The sequence below is a fragment of the Cheilinus undulatus genome, linkage group 20 (genome assembly GCF_018320785.1).
Source record: "Cheilinus undulatus linkage group 20, ASM1832078v1, whole genome shotgun sequence".
Taxonomy (NCBI): Eukaryota; Metazoa; Chordata; class Actinopteri; order Labriformes; family Labridae; genus Cheilinus; species Cheilinus undulatus.
Window position 1 is genome coordinate 9,491,851 of NC_054884.1, and position 11,983 is coordinate 9,503,833.

The 11,983-nt window shown below is 38.9% G+C and overlaps 2 protein-coding genes across 2 annotated transcripts; one reads left to right on the forward strand and one right to left on the reverse strand.

Moving 5' to 3' along the window:
* The first annotated feature begins 87 nt into the window (after positions 1–87).
* mrpl27 (mitochondrial ribosomal protein L27) lies at positions 88–2,860 on the forward strand. The gene is made up of 4 exons (XM_041816594.1): positions 88–158; positions 631–759; positions 1,596–1,663; positions 2,094–2,860. The coding sequence occupies exons 1-4, from the start codon at positions 119–121 to the stop codon at positions 2,298–2,300; spliced, it is 444 nt and encodes a 147-aa protein (XP_041672528.1). The 5' UTR covers positions 88–118; the 3' UTR covers positions 2,301–2,860.
* A 1,777-nt stretch (positions 2,861–4,637) lies between these two features.
* Positions 4,638–11,412, reverse strand: LOC121528936. Its single transcript, XM_041816593.1, has 5 exons — positions 11,204–11,412; positions 9,451–9,557; positions 8,311–8,406; positions 8,058–8,219; positions 4,638–6,478 (listed from the first exon to the last, which is right to left on the reverse strand). Exons 1-5 carry the CDS (start codon positions 11,238–11,240, stop codon positions 6,266–6,268), a joined length of 615 nt encoding a protein of 204 aa, XP_041672527.1. The 5' UTR covers positions 11,241–11,412; the 3' UTR covers positions 4,638–6,265.
* Positions 11,413–11,983: the final 571 nt, after the last annotated feature.

The window sequence follows — 11,983 nt, forward strand, 5'->3', positions numbered from 1 at the left end:
GATGAATACGTGAGCGGCCACGTTCTCCAGTCTGCCAGCTTTCTTCGGGAACCTGAATGCATCGAGAGTATCCGGAGGTGACGTAAATACGCAACCTCCGTGGGTGACGTCATTCAAGATGGCAGCGTTGGCGTCCTTGATGCTTAGGTCCAGAGCAGGTATGAACGTCTAAATAAGTATTTTAGATATTCTCTTGTTATCCAGACATTGCTTACGTTACATTTATATGTTTTTTTAATTTATCTTTAACGGATCTGAAATTTCTAGAAGCTTATGTTTGAAAGAACACGAAGGTACCACACATGCTCATTAATTTGGCTGTGATAGCTGTCCAGAGCTCAAAGACAGTAACCTCCAGTCAGTGGTAAATATGGGTAAAAATACTCTTTATTGAGTTGGTTTTGTGAAACACTTGTTTGAGCAGGCATCCTTAGACGTTCATAAAAATATGTGTGTGACTCTCAAGGAGCTGATTTATAACGAAATTAAGAATATGCTATCTATTTTACTATCTTAATCTTGTTATCTTTACCCATGGTTTCAAATCATTTAAGTATGGAAAATGTGACACCCTTGGTCCACTATATATTTTTGATTTCCCAGGACTTTTTTCTGTTCTTCTGATTTCAGGTTTGTTGTCACCTGGTCAGTCTGTTCTCCTGGACTCAGTGAGGTTTGCGTCTAAGAAGGCTGGAGGAAGCAGTAAAAACCTCGGAGGAAAAAGTCCTGGAAAGAGATACGGCTACAAGAAACAGGATGGTAATTATGCATTACATTCAAGGTCGGAAATAGCACAAGAATATAGCATGCACACTTTCTTTGATTACTTTGGGAGAAGTCGAATTTGGGTTTACAGAGGTGGAAGAAGCACATGACTATTGTACTCAAGTAAAAATTTAAAAAAAATTTACTTTAAAGTTTACTTTAAATGCTGAGTACTCAGTAGCAGGGGTGGAAAGTAACTAAAGTACCCCAAAACACAACTAATGAGTTGATCTAAGCTCTGCCCACTGCAGTTTCAAACCAGGGGTGATGTGTGGGTCAGGTTCTCTGTGATGCTCTTGGGCGTGTCTATATGTGTTTTATGTGCATTTATTTGTGTTTGGTTGTTGACTTTTCGCAGTGATCCCTGCTTGGGTTCTTTTTGTCATGTTTCCAGTGGATTGTCCCAAAGGAGACGTAGTGCATCAGTATGCATCGCCTTGCTAAGAGGTTGACTGACTGCTTTGTTCTTTCCAGAGGAGACCCACCTTGCAACAGATTTTCAGAATTACTGCAGCTCTCATATTTGGCCCCACCCTGCGCAACATCTAATAATGATGCATAGTTGAAAATGTCAGAAATCTGAGTCATGATTTCTCATTAAAAAGTTGTTGAGAGCTCCTGAGGAAAGTCCAGCTGAGAGCCACTTAGCTAAATACACCACAAGTCTCAGATGAATTTAAGACCAGATGTTGTGGTGAAGCTGGATGAAGCAAAGATATTTAAAAAACGTTAAAGTTGTTTTTAACAAAAGCCATGGGATTAACATTCACAAAATTATTTACAATTTTTTAAAAGTAAAATAATAATGCTCTGTTTTCTTGCGTTCACAGGAAACTTTGTCCATGCGGGTAACATCCTCGCAACACAGAGGGTGATAAGGTTTCACCCAGGAGCTCATGTAAGTCCTACTCTTTCACTCTTAACACATATGAACATCAGAAATATTCCAGTAAATAGGGTTCTTGTGGATCCTTGAAATGTATAAACAAGTCTTACATATTTTTGTCAAAAGTCAAGTTATTTAAGTGTCTTTAAAGTGTTAATTTTTACTTTTTAATAGTCCTACATTTTTAAGGACATTTTTATGCCTAAAAACTTCATTGTATGATTTTTTACACCGTACTTGATGCTTTTTAAATTTTAATGCAGCACATTGCTTCCCCTAAAATATCCTTGAGTAGAAGTAAAACTACTGATCTCAGAATGTACTCAAAAAATACAAGTACACATAGAGGTTTGTAGTCGCAGTAATTTCAGTAAATGTAATTTGTTAGTTTCCACCCTCAGTGAGTACATCTGATCCTGAATCTCCAACTGTCTGTCCTCAGGTCGGGATGGGAACCAATAAGACGCTATACGCCCTTGAAGATGGCCATGTCAGGTTCACCAAAGAGGTCTACATCCCGCCACCTCGCAGCCCAGAATCCACACAGGTCATCACCAAACTGCCCAAAGGAGCTGTGCTCTACAAAACCTTCATCAACGTACTTCCAGTCAAACAGGAGGGAAAGTTCAGACTGGTGGACATGGTCTAAAACTGACAGGACTCCGTTAGAAATGAGAGGCTCCCCAAGTGTTTATGAATTTAACGGGGCCATGAAGGATTTCCTGTGATGGATGCCTCTCACTGACTTCAGGAGATCTGAGTGAAGAGGAGAGAGGAGTCTGAAAATTTCCTTGGCTTGTTGTCTGTTTGTGTCACATTTTTGTGACATGATTTTCTGGACTTTAATGGTAAAGTTTGACTCTGTGGTACAATTTTTGGATTTACACAATAAACAGGACAGAAAAAAAGAAGAACTAGGAATATATGCCAGCTAAAATGTACATATGTTTAGTGGATTTATTTCCCAGCTCTAACACACCATTGTTCCAACAAGGACACAAAAACCTTGTGTTTATTGAGTCATGTAGACTCTGAAGTATTTAAAACAGGCTCACATATGAAAAAAAAATCACAGTGCTGTCCTTTACTCACCACAGTCATCCAGGTCATCTTAAATGAACTTAGGAGTCATTTCTGTCATGCAAATGTGTGCTGTATGTACTGTAATAAAGTTTTATACATTAAAATCTGGACATTTGATGATTTTCACCTGAACGTCAGTTAGCTCTTTATTCTCACGTTACAAAATCAAAATAGAAATATTGAATCTTTTTTCTTATACCTTGCATTAATACTCCAGTGTAGGTGTTTCAGCTCTATTCATCAATCCATGATCCAGAGGACTGGTCTTATTCAGGGTCCCGGTTGGGCCCAAGTTTGGCGTCCCACTTCAGCTGGTCACCAGTCAATTACCAAGACAAGGGCCAGTCTTTTTATTTGTCGATTAAAATATGTTTTAACTTAACCTGCAACTTTTTAAAATTAAAACAAAGATATTAACTGTATGATTAAAGCAAGATTTTAAGATTTTACACAAAATTTAAAGAAACACTCAAAATAAATTTGTGAAGTGCAGCACACTAGAGTGGCCACAAGATGGAGTTACATTAATTCATGTGAATCAGAAAGTAGGGCATCCAGACTGCTTTAAGACAAATGACTGAGGTTTAAAGGGGTTTAACCCTGCCTCTCCTGTTTCTTTGAGCTGATTTTCTCATCCAGACTTCATCATCTGTCCTCCACTTCCTCACCAACTCGACCCAGAATTTTGACAGATCCTAGGAAGAAGGCTTTTCACCTTTACACTGTAGTGCAGGGCTATTCAGTTAGTTTGGAATGAGGACCACTTCCTGAAGAAGTATCCATGAAAAGGGTTTGAGAGACATTGCATGATGCTGTGAACAAGTATTCATCCCCGTCCTAATTTTCTGGGAAGACGTCATTGTCCCCTAAACTGGTAGTTCCACCTTTGGTGGCAACAGCCGCAAGCAAGCATTTTTGATAAATGTCAACTAGTCTTTCACATCACTTTGGAGGAATTTTGGCCCTCTCTTCTTTGCAGAATTGTTTTAACCCAGTCACATTGGAGGGTTTAGCCACATGCTTTGGCTACCCTTTGCATGCTTTTGCATGGCAAATTAGTGACAAAAACACAGAGGCTTTCACACTTCCAAAAAAATTTGATAGTGCGTTAATTTGAAGCAACATCATTTTGTGGCCCATTTTTACCAAAAACTCACAATTCTGGAGAGAAACTGTACCCATCATTTTCTGTACAACCAGCAAGACCTTCATAAAGGAACAATGCTAAGAACTATTATAGAGACAGGTTTAGGAAATACCTGAGCTACTCTAAGACCTCAGTTAAAAAATATATAATATAGGAATGGTCACTTGTTAAAATAATATCGATTTTTAGGGGCTGAAATTCTACATACTAGATCTTTAAAGGGCGGCTAAAAACCTCCTTGAATCCCAGGGGTGGAAAGTTATTACATTTACTCAAATTACTGTAATTGTGTAGTGTTTTGTGGAGTGATCCTTGCTAGAGTTCTTTTATTCATATCTCTGAAGGATTGTTGTTATTTTTGATGTGAGACACATTTGCACCATGATTGAAGTTATCCACCTAGGTAGAGTTCCTGCCTGTGACTGTATGTGCTTTAAAAGGACACGAGGCATATTCTCCATTAGAATGCATTGCCTTGTTGACAGGGGAGATATCATTGTTACTGCAACTCTGTCATATTATAAAACAGTGGTACCCAAAGTGGGAACCAGGACCACCAGGAGGGTCATGCGATGCTTTCCAAAATATCAGAGAAATTTCATTTGATATAAAGTAGCATTTTAAGGTGTTTTGGGTTTTGTTTTTTTTTTTGTTTTTTTTGTTTGTTTGTTTTTTTTGCTTATATTTAAGTAGGATGTACAAAAACTACCTAAAATGTTCACTTGTACACAATGCTTTGTGCAACATCGCTTCACCTCCAGAGAAGGTGGGGTCTCCATTCTCTGACACTGTTAATTTTGGGGTCACAGGCTGAAAAGTTCAGGAACCTCTTTTGTGAAATATGAGTCTGATTTTGTCATTTTAACTTCATTTTTATGCCAGTTTTACTGTGTATTCTGTTTCATAATATTTACCTATTCTTTACCTGAACAACCAAGTTAGAGATCTATTCTCTTTTTGTTCTTGCCAATAAAGAAAGCTTATATTTTACCATACTTTTAGTTAAGTAGATTTTAACTTCACTTGAGTACAATAGTCGCACACTTTTTCCACCTCTGCTGAATTCTTGAAACCCTTAGAAAAGGATTCCCCATGTTCAGATGTGTTTAAGGAAGATGCAGTACCAAAACTGACCACAAGATGGTGCACATGCATCAGTTAATAATCCTGCAGGCCCCTCAGTTTGATTTTATCCTCATTTGCATCCTAAAAAGAACCAAAATGTACTTATATTTTACCATTAATAAAAACTGAATTTAAAATTCAATGCCTTGAATAAACTGACCTGTGAGTTCCTTGCATTTTTACCATTAAGCCGTAATGTAACTTTTCTGTGTAAATAAATCATGGACAATCTTATCTTTGAGATATTTTCCTGCCTTTTACAGGAATGAGGAGATAAACGTGAGCCTTTTTATTCATGGGAAGGCAGCGGTGGTATGCAGAGGGAGTGTTTGAGACGCCTGGTACACTGAACGGGAGTGTGGGCGCCGCCATGAAGCAGAACTGATGATTGATACGAGGAGTTTGAAAAAGACGTGATGGAGAGAGATTTCTAATGGGTCACTGTGAACTCTACAGCCTGGGGGATTGAACTCAAAGAGGAATATTTCTATTAAAACATGAAGAAATCTGACCCATCTTACACTTCACATGATCATTTTCCTTAAAAAGACTAAATAGGTCATAAAGTTACTGAATAACTGAGCACTATTGACAGTCCAGCCTGGTATCAGGTCGGTTACTGCTCAATAGAAACACAAAAGTTCATTTTTTACAGTGTAATCTCTCTCTGAGGATTCCTGGTTGTGTTGGTTTTGTGTTTTCTGTGCTGAATGTTTGATCAGAGTTAAAGAGTAACCCTGCTGTCGTACTTTAGCTCTTAAACTCCGAGTATCACTCATTACTGATGAGTTACTGTTTAAGCCAAACCTGCTCTCAAACTACAGAAGCATCTTCAAGAAACACAGCTCTAAGACTCCTGGGAGGCCAAAAAAAGCCCTCTAATAACTCAACAGTTTGGACCAGACTGAAAATCCTTAACTATTATGGACTAAATTAACATAAGATTAGGAAAACTTCAAACACTGCTGATTTAATTGGTATAAAATCTCTATTTAAAGTCATGAAGGGCAAGGCTTTAACAGTGAAACATGGAGGCCAGTTTCTAAAGAAGCACACTGTTAAATAATCTCTTCCTGGAACAACACGTCACTTAAACCTGCTGGTAAATACATGAACAATGCAGCCATGTGTCATCGTCACTCTTGGAGTGTACAGCTTGAGTCAGAGTCATTAAAAAGAATAAAAGCTCAGTGACTAATCAACACCAACTCTCCTGGCACAAACAAGTCTTCTTCTTCTGTAACAGAGCTCGAAGAGCATCAGACGGAGAGAAACGTGGAGCTGTGAGCCGGCGTGGAGGAGGACGCTGAGTCTTGGAGTGATGTTGATGGTCGGTTTGTGTCCTGTGAGTCTTCACTGAGGGCTGAGGGGTCATCGTGGCTGTGGGCCAACAGATGAACGTCTAAAGTGTGCTGGTGATGAGGGGAAATTTCAGCCGACTGGCGAAGGGTTTCCTCATATGTTGGTGGAGGCTGGGACAGAAAAAAAGAAGAATGTATGTTAATGTAACTGAAGATGTGCCCTAAAGGAAGGCTTCATATTCAGCCATAAAGGTCAGCTCACTGGAAATCTCAGAGCTCATCAGCTTATGTCAGCGGTGTTCAAACTATGGCCTGGGGGCCAAAAGTGGCCCTTATCCCATTTTTTTAATTGGCCCCCAGCAAATCCCAATACATAAATGAAAAATGGCCCACACTAGAATAAGAAGCTCATGCTTGACTGTAGGGTAAATTTGATCTCTGTTTTCTTATTGACAAATAAAAATATTTTTGAGTTACTTGGGGGCTCGCCCGGGAAGGTAACACAAAGCTATACTTGTCTATCAACAAGAAAACACACACACAAAAAAAAATCAAAAGTATTATAAAATTTAAAAAAAATATAGAAATTTTTAAAAATATTGTCATTAATTTATTTAGCTAAGTGTATATTTTAGTTTCAGCACCAGGCAGTGCTACTATGCTAATTCTGTAAACAAACATTTTGATAGGACAATTCATCAGTGTTCTTTATACATGACTAAACTGTAACTCTGTGAATTCTCTGGTGTGGCGCGTCATTCTCATTCTGATTGGAGTGGAGCCAGTGGTAGCCACAAGCGCTCCCTGAAATGGGACTGTCCTCCTTAAAATCCTTGAAATGACTGGCTATATGCTTTGTCAGGCATTAACAAGCCATTCAAGCATATCAAATCCCCTCGCATAACTTTACCTAAATTTGATTCGATTTACTAACTTTGATATCATAAAGGCAAGGTATTAGAAAGTGGACCCACCACCCTTAAAATGTTCTGTTTGTGGCCCCCAGTGGAAAACGTTTGGGCACCCCTGGCTTATGTTATTTACATAAAAACAATCCATAATGAAAGCTTCATGTACAAGGAGCCACAAAAAAGACACACTGTGAAGCATAGTGGTGGCAGCATCATGCTGTGGGGATGCTTCTTGGTAGCCTTGGTAGACTCAGTGCTGTGATTGCAGCCAAAGGAGACTCTACTAAATACCGACCTGCAGGGACGGAATATTGATGCAGTCACTTATTTTACTTTATATACTTTTATTGAATTGACTTTTTTAAAAAGAATTTGTTTTCACTTTGACATTAGAGATTGTTTTTGTCAAAAATAGACAAACTATATTGACCATGATTGATTTCTAAAACCAGTAAAAGGGTAAAACATTCAAGTGGGTAAACACTTTTTATAGGCACTGTATGATTTTGATAAATTATGGGAGAAAAGCCGTTAAAAAATGGAGCTGTCAGTCTGTTCCACTCTTTGAGCAACACAGTGAAATAGTGCAGCAGTGGATGAGTGATGGAGACGAAGCGTGGAGCTCTAAAAAAAGAAGTAACAACTTCAACTGATAATTTCTTATAAGGCAACTCAGTTTAGCAATGAAGTATGTGAACAACACTGCAGACCAAAGTCAGTTAAGAGACTGATGATCTCTAAAATGCTTTCTGCATTTCGTGCACAGTGATGCCTGCTCCTCATCCTCACTGCTCTGTCATTACAGAATCAAACTGAGCCTTATCGTTTCGTCAGCTCACCTCGTTTGGACAGCCGTTGAGTCCAAATCTTTGTGAGATCATGTCGTGGATCTGTCTCTGTCGGTCCTTCTTACGGACGCTCTCATAGGACGGCAGCCTGGGCAGACCTCCGCTCAGATAGTAGTCGTTTGGTTTCCCGATTATAAACAACCTTCCAGAAAGCTAGGTTACAGAAACATGCAGTTAAAATTCCTTCTTGGCGGCTGATTATACATCAGGTATCTGCAGTGGTGAGCTTTTGATAGTTTTCTACCTGTGGTCCATCAGCTCCCTGGTTCATGGCAGCACTTTGTTCATCCTGGGCGATGGTGATCAGAGAGTGTCTGCTGTGGTAGTGAGGCGATTCATCCTGACAACACATGTAATACCACATTGACTCGTTAGATTTTATGTCGACATAGCTGCCATATTGGTAGTGGCAGATCTGCTGTGTGAGCAAATACAGGTAGACATTTCCTTTGAGTGATTTGATTGTTTACATGTCAAATCATTTATATATCATTCCTGTACTGAATGAGACAAAAACTAAAAAGATTTGTCCATTGTCTGTTTGTCTTTGCTTTAGCATGGACCTGCCACTACCAATATGGTGGGCGTTGGATGAATCAGCAGCAACAAGCCGACGCAATCATTGAGGCAACTATGTAATGTCTATGATTTCAAAATAAAGGAATCTGGGGAGTCATAGAGCAGTATGAAGCAAAAATTTAGAGTGGTTTAATTTCCATGTAAGCCATCCTATTTGTGACACTCCCAGGACGATGCTCTCGGACCAATCAGTGTCTTGATGTCATATCCGCTAACCTCAGATTTCCACATCCTCTGCCTGCATCTCATTAAGCTGGGCAGCGTTTTATCTTCAACCAAAGGTGAGCAACTTCACAAACTGGAAGCGCGTCTGTAGCATGTGCAGCGCTGAGTAGCTCAAGATCACAGGAGAACTGTGGGCTCATGTGGGAATAGTCTGCATTTTTTCTCAGGGTCTCCTCCAGACTGGGAAGACCCAGAACTTCTTGAAGGGATTATGTAACCAATCTGGCCTGGGATGTCTAGGCTGACAGCTGGCACTGCTACCTGGCCTTGGATAAGTGGAAGAAGATAACTTCTGAAAGCTATATGAGCTTTTATTTTTGTAAAACTATCACTGAAGGTAGGACCACTGACTTTAGGACCATAATATCAGTGTAGCCATGCCAAAGACCTGAACCAATCCATCAGCTCCAAAGATGGACAGAGCCAGGCCGAGGAAGAAATGCTAGCACTGACTCTACTGGTTTAACATGTCTGGGTTGATGATATCTGGGCAGGACCTATCATGTCTATCAGGGACTCTGCCATTTCAGTGATTGGTCCTGGTACCACAAAGTGGAAAAGCACCAGAAGTGGTTCTTACACTGCAGTGCTCGGTCCTGTCTGGTCTGAATCTGCAGCAGAGAGGATCTTTTCTGTAGAAAGCCACCACCAACATCAGGATCACCAAACACAGCGCTACACACGAGCCTGAGGAGGAGATAGAGTACACAGATACACCTTCAAAAGGGAAATATCATTTTTAAGTCACACAGTTTTATATGTGGGAGTGTGCCAGTAAATCTTATATAAAATCACTGTTCTTGACTCAAAACAAGATGATGAAATGAAACTAAATTTCTATCGGTGCATCTACAACAGTAGCTTGCTGGTGGATTTTTCTTTCATGGTGATTGTATACACATTTTAATAAAAGAAAGATTGTTATGCAAATGTCAACATAGCACAAAAAGTAAGGACATTTGTGTTTGGTGGATTATTTCTTTGTTGTAACAGCACTCTTGGTAATAATCTTATACCAGTGCAAAGCCTGTTTATTCCCCTTTTAAATGGTGTCACATTTGTGAGAAACATGCAGAGGCAGAGAAGATTTGGCGCATTTTCATGGGAAAACCCACATCCTCAGCTCTGCTGCTCATCCCACAAATGCATGTTCCTTACAAATGTGGCACCATTTAATAGAGAAATAAACAGGCTTTCCAACAGTATACAGTTTATTAATAAAAAAGCAGAAATCATCTACCAAACACAAATCTCCTCACTTTTTGTGCTAGGTTTTTAAGGGGGGGCTACTAATATACCTGACAGGCTATCCAAGCATAGTTTATGTGTCGGGAAACACTGAATCAATCAATCAAACTTTATTTGTACAGCATCTTTCATACAAAAAATGCTTTACATACAAACAAACAACAATAAGAATAGGGGATATTGTATGGAATTGTAAAAAGGTTACTGTTTGATAAGTTCAGATGACTTCTGACTTGTCCACTGATCTGTCTCACTGTTTTAAAGTGAAATGAGACCCTGCATTGGCTCTCCTAAATGTGCTGAAAGGGACCATTATGTGCTAATAATGGACCTTAACTGCATTTTGATAAATGCATTAATGCTAACAGCCCTATAAAATACTAAAAACATTGTTTAATAGAAGTTTTGTTTGACCAGTTGACCAATCTAGCTGTCTGTTGTGATCAGGATTGCCCTGATTATTTGGGTCAAATTACCACAATCCTAATCAAAAGTTGAAAAGAACTAAAAGTGTTGAGAAGATAAAACCTGGATTGTTTTAACTGATCTAATTGGACTTCAAAGTCCTCTTTTTGTTTTTCTAACAACCCAATGTAAAGGGTAAACCCAATCTGATCACTCTAATCCAATCAAATAGCTGAGGATCAGCCCACCTCCTTTATTTGCTTTTGTATGACTGATTGAGAAACTTCACTGAAGAAAATGTCAACAAAAGCTCTGTCTGCTTTTAATCACTTTAGTGATTTTAACTCAGTCACACAGTGGTAAACAGTTTGGAAATCTACATTATGTCCAGTTTTAATTATTTATAAGGCCCTATTTAGACTGTTTAATAGCCATTTTAAAACCCCTTAAAGTAGCTTTTAATTTTCTTTTTCTTCCACTTATACCAAGACAAAATCTCACAAACTGGCTGCAAATTCTGCAATTATTTTCCACATCCACCCTTTATCATTCAGGATGTTTTAAGGAGATTTATTGAAACTAAACTGGTAAAAATCATGGAAACATTCTGCTTTTAGTGCCTTGTTTGGTCTGATTAAATTGTGACATTAATAAAGACAAATAAAAGCTTTGTTTCTCACCTGAAGCCACGATGACGGTCAGAAGCTCTGGAGCCATCCCGCTCTAAATATTTAACCTTTCTTCACACAGTTTCCTTGTTCTGCTCACATTATCTTCAGTTTCAAAATAAAAGTCTCCTTTTTAGTGCAGCTGGAGGACAACAAGCACTCTGTGGCTTTTCTTCAAATCTGACCCAACGCTTTGAAAACAGAGAGGAGAATCATCCTGGATGAACAGTCGGCCAAATATTAACACAGACAGAGAGGGGGGGTGATAACAGAAGAAGCTCAAACACTTAAAAAAAAACTGCAGAGTGACTCGAGGGTAAACTCTAGTGGAAGTTCAGGGAGTCACACATACAAATAACCTGTGAAGACTTTTTGAGAATAATAATAAAGTGAGCCTGAAGTAAAAATTTCACTATAACATAATGGTGTAATTCTATATGAGGGTCTAAAACCATTTCAGTGTGATTTGTCTGGTTCATTCCCGTTTAAAGGAAGCCACTAGGCCACAGTGCCTTGGATGTTTTACCCTTTTATTGATTTTATAAATCAATCATGGTCAATATAATTTGGCTTTTTTGACAAAAAAATCTTTATTTATATGAAATCAAAGACAGGTAATATCAATTAAACAGAAATATGTAATGTGAAATAAGTGACTGTGCCATGAATTCACTATTGGATTGAGGTCTGGGCTTTGACGAGGCCACTCCTTTGCCTTGCTAGAAAATAAATCTTCTCCCAGTCTGTAGATCTCTTGCAGACTGACTAAGCTTATCCTCCAGGATTTTCCTA

Bases quoted from the DNA above. Each gene is read 5' to 3' on its own strand.
- LOC121528936 (XM_041816593.1), bottom strand. From the start codon at position 11,240: ATGGCTCCAGAGCTTCTGACCGTCATCGTGGCTTCAG. The intron at 8,407-9,450 runs GTAAGAACCACT...ATGTGTTGTCAG, and splicing joins ACAGGACCGAGCACTGCAGT to GATGAATCGCCTCACTACCA. The intron at 8,220-8,310 runs GTAGAAAACTAT...TCTGTAACCTAG, and splicing joins AGGGAGCTGATGGACCACAG to CTTTCTGGAAGGTTGTTTAT.
- mrpl27 (XM_041816594.1), top strand. From the start codon at position 119: ATGGCAGCGTTGGCGTCCTTGATGCTTAGGTCCAGAGCAG. The intron at 159-630 runs GTATGAACGTCT...TTCTGATTTCAG, and splicing joins GATGCTTAGGTCCAGAGCAG to GTTTGTTGTCACCTGGTCAG. The intron at 1,664-2,093 runs GTAAGTCCTACT...GTCTGTCCTCAG, and splicing joins GGTTTCACCCAGGAGCTCAT to GTCGGGATGGGAACCAATAA.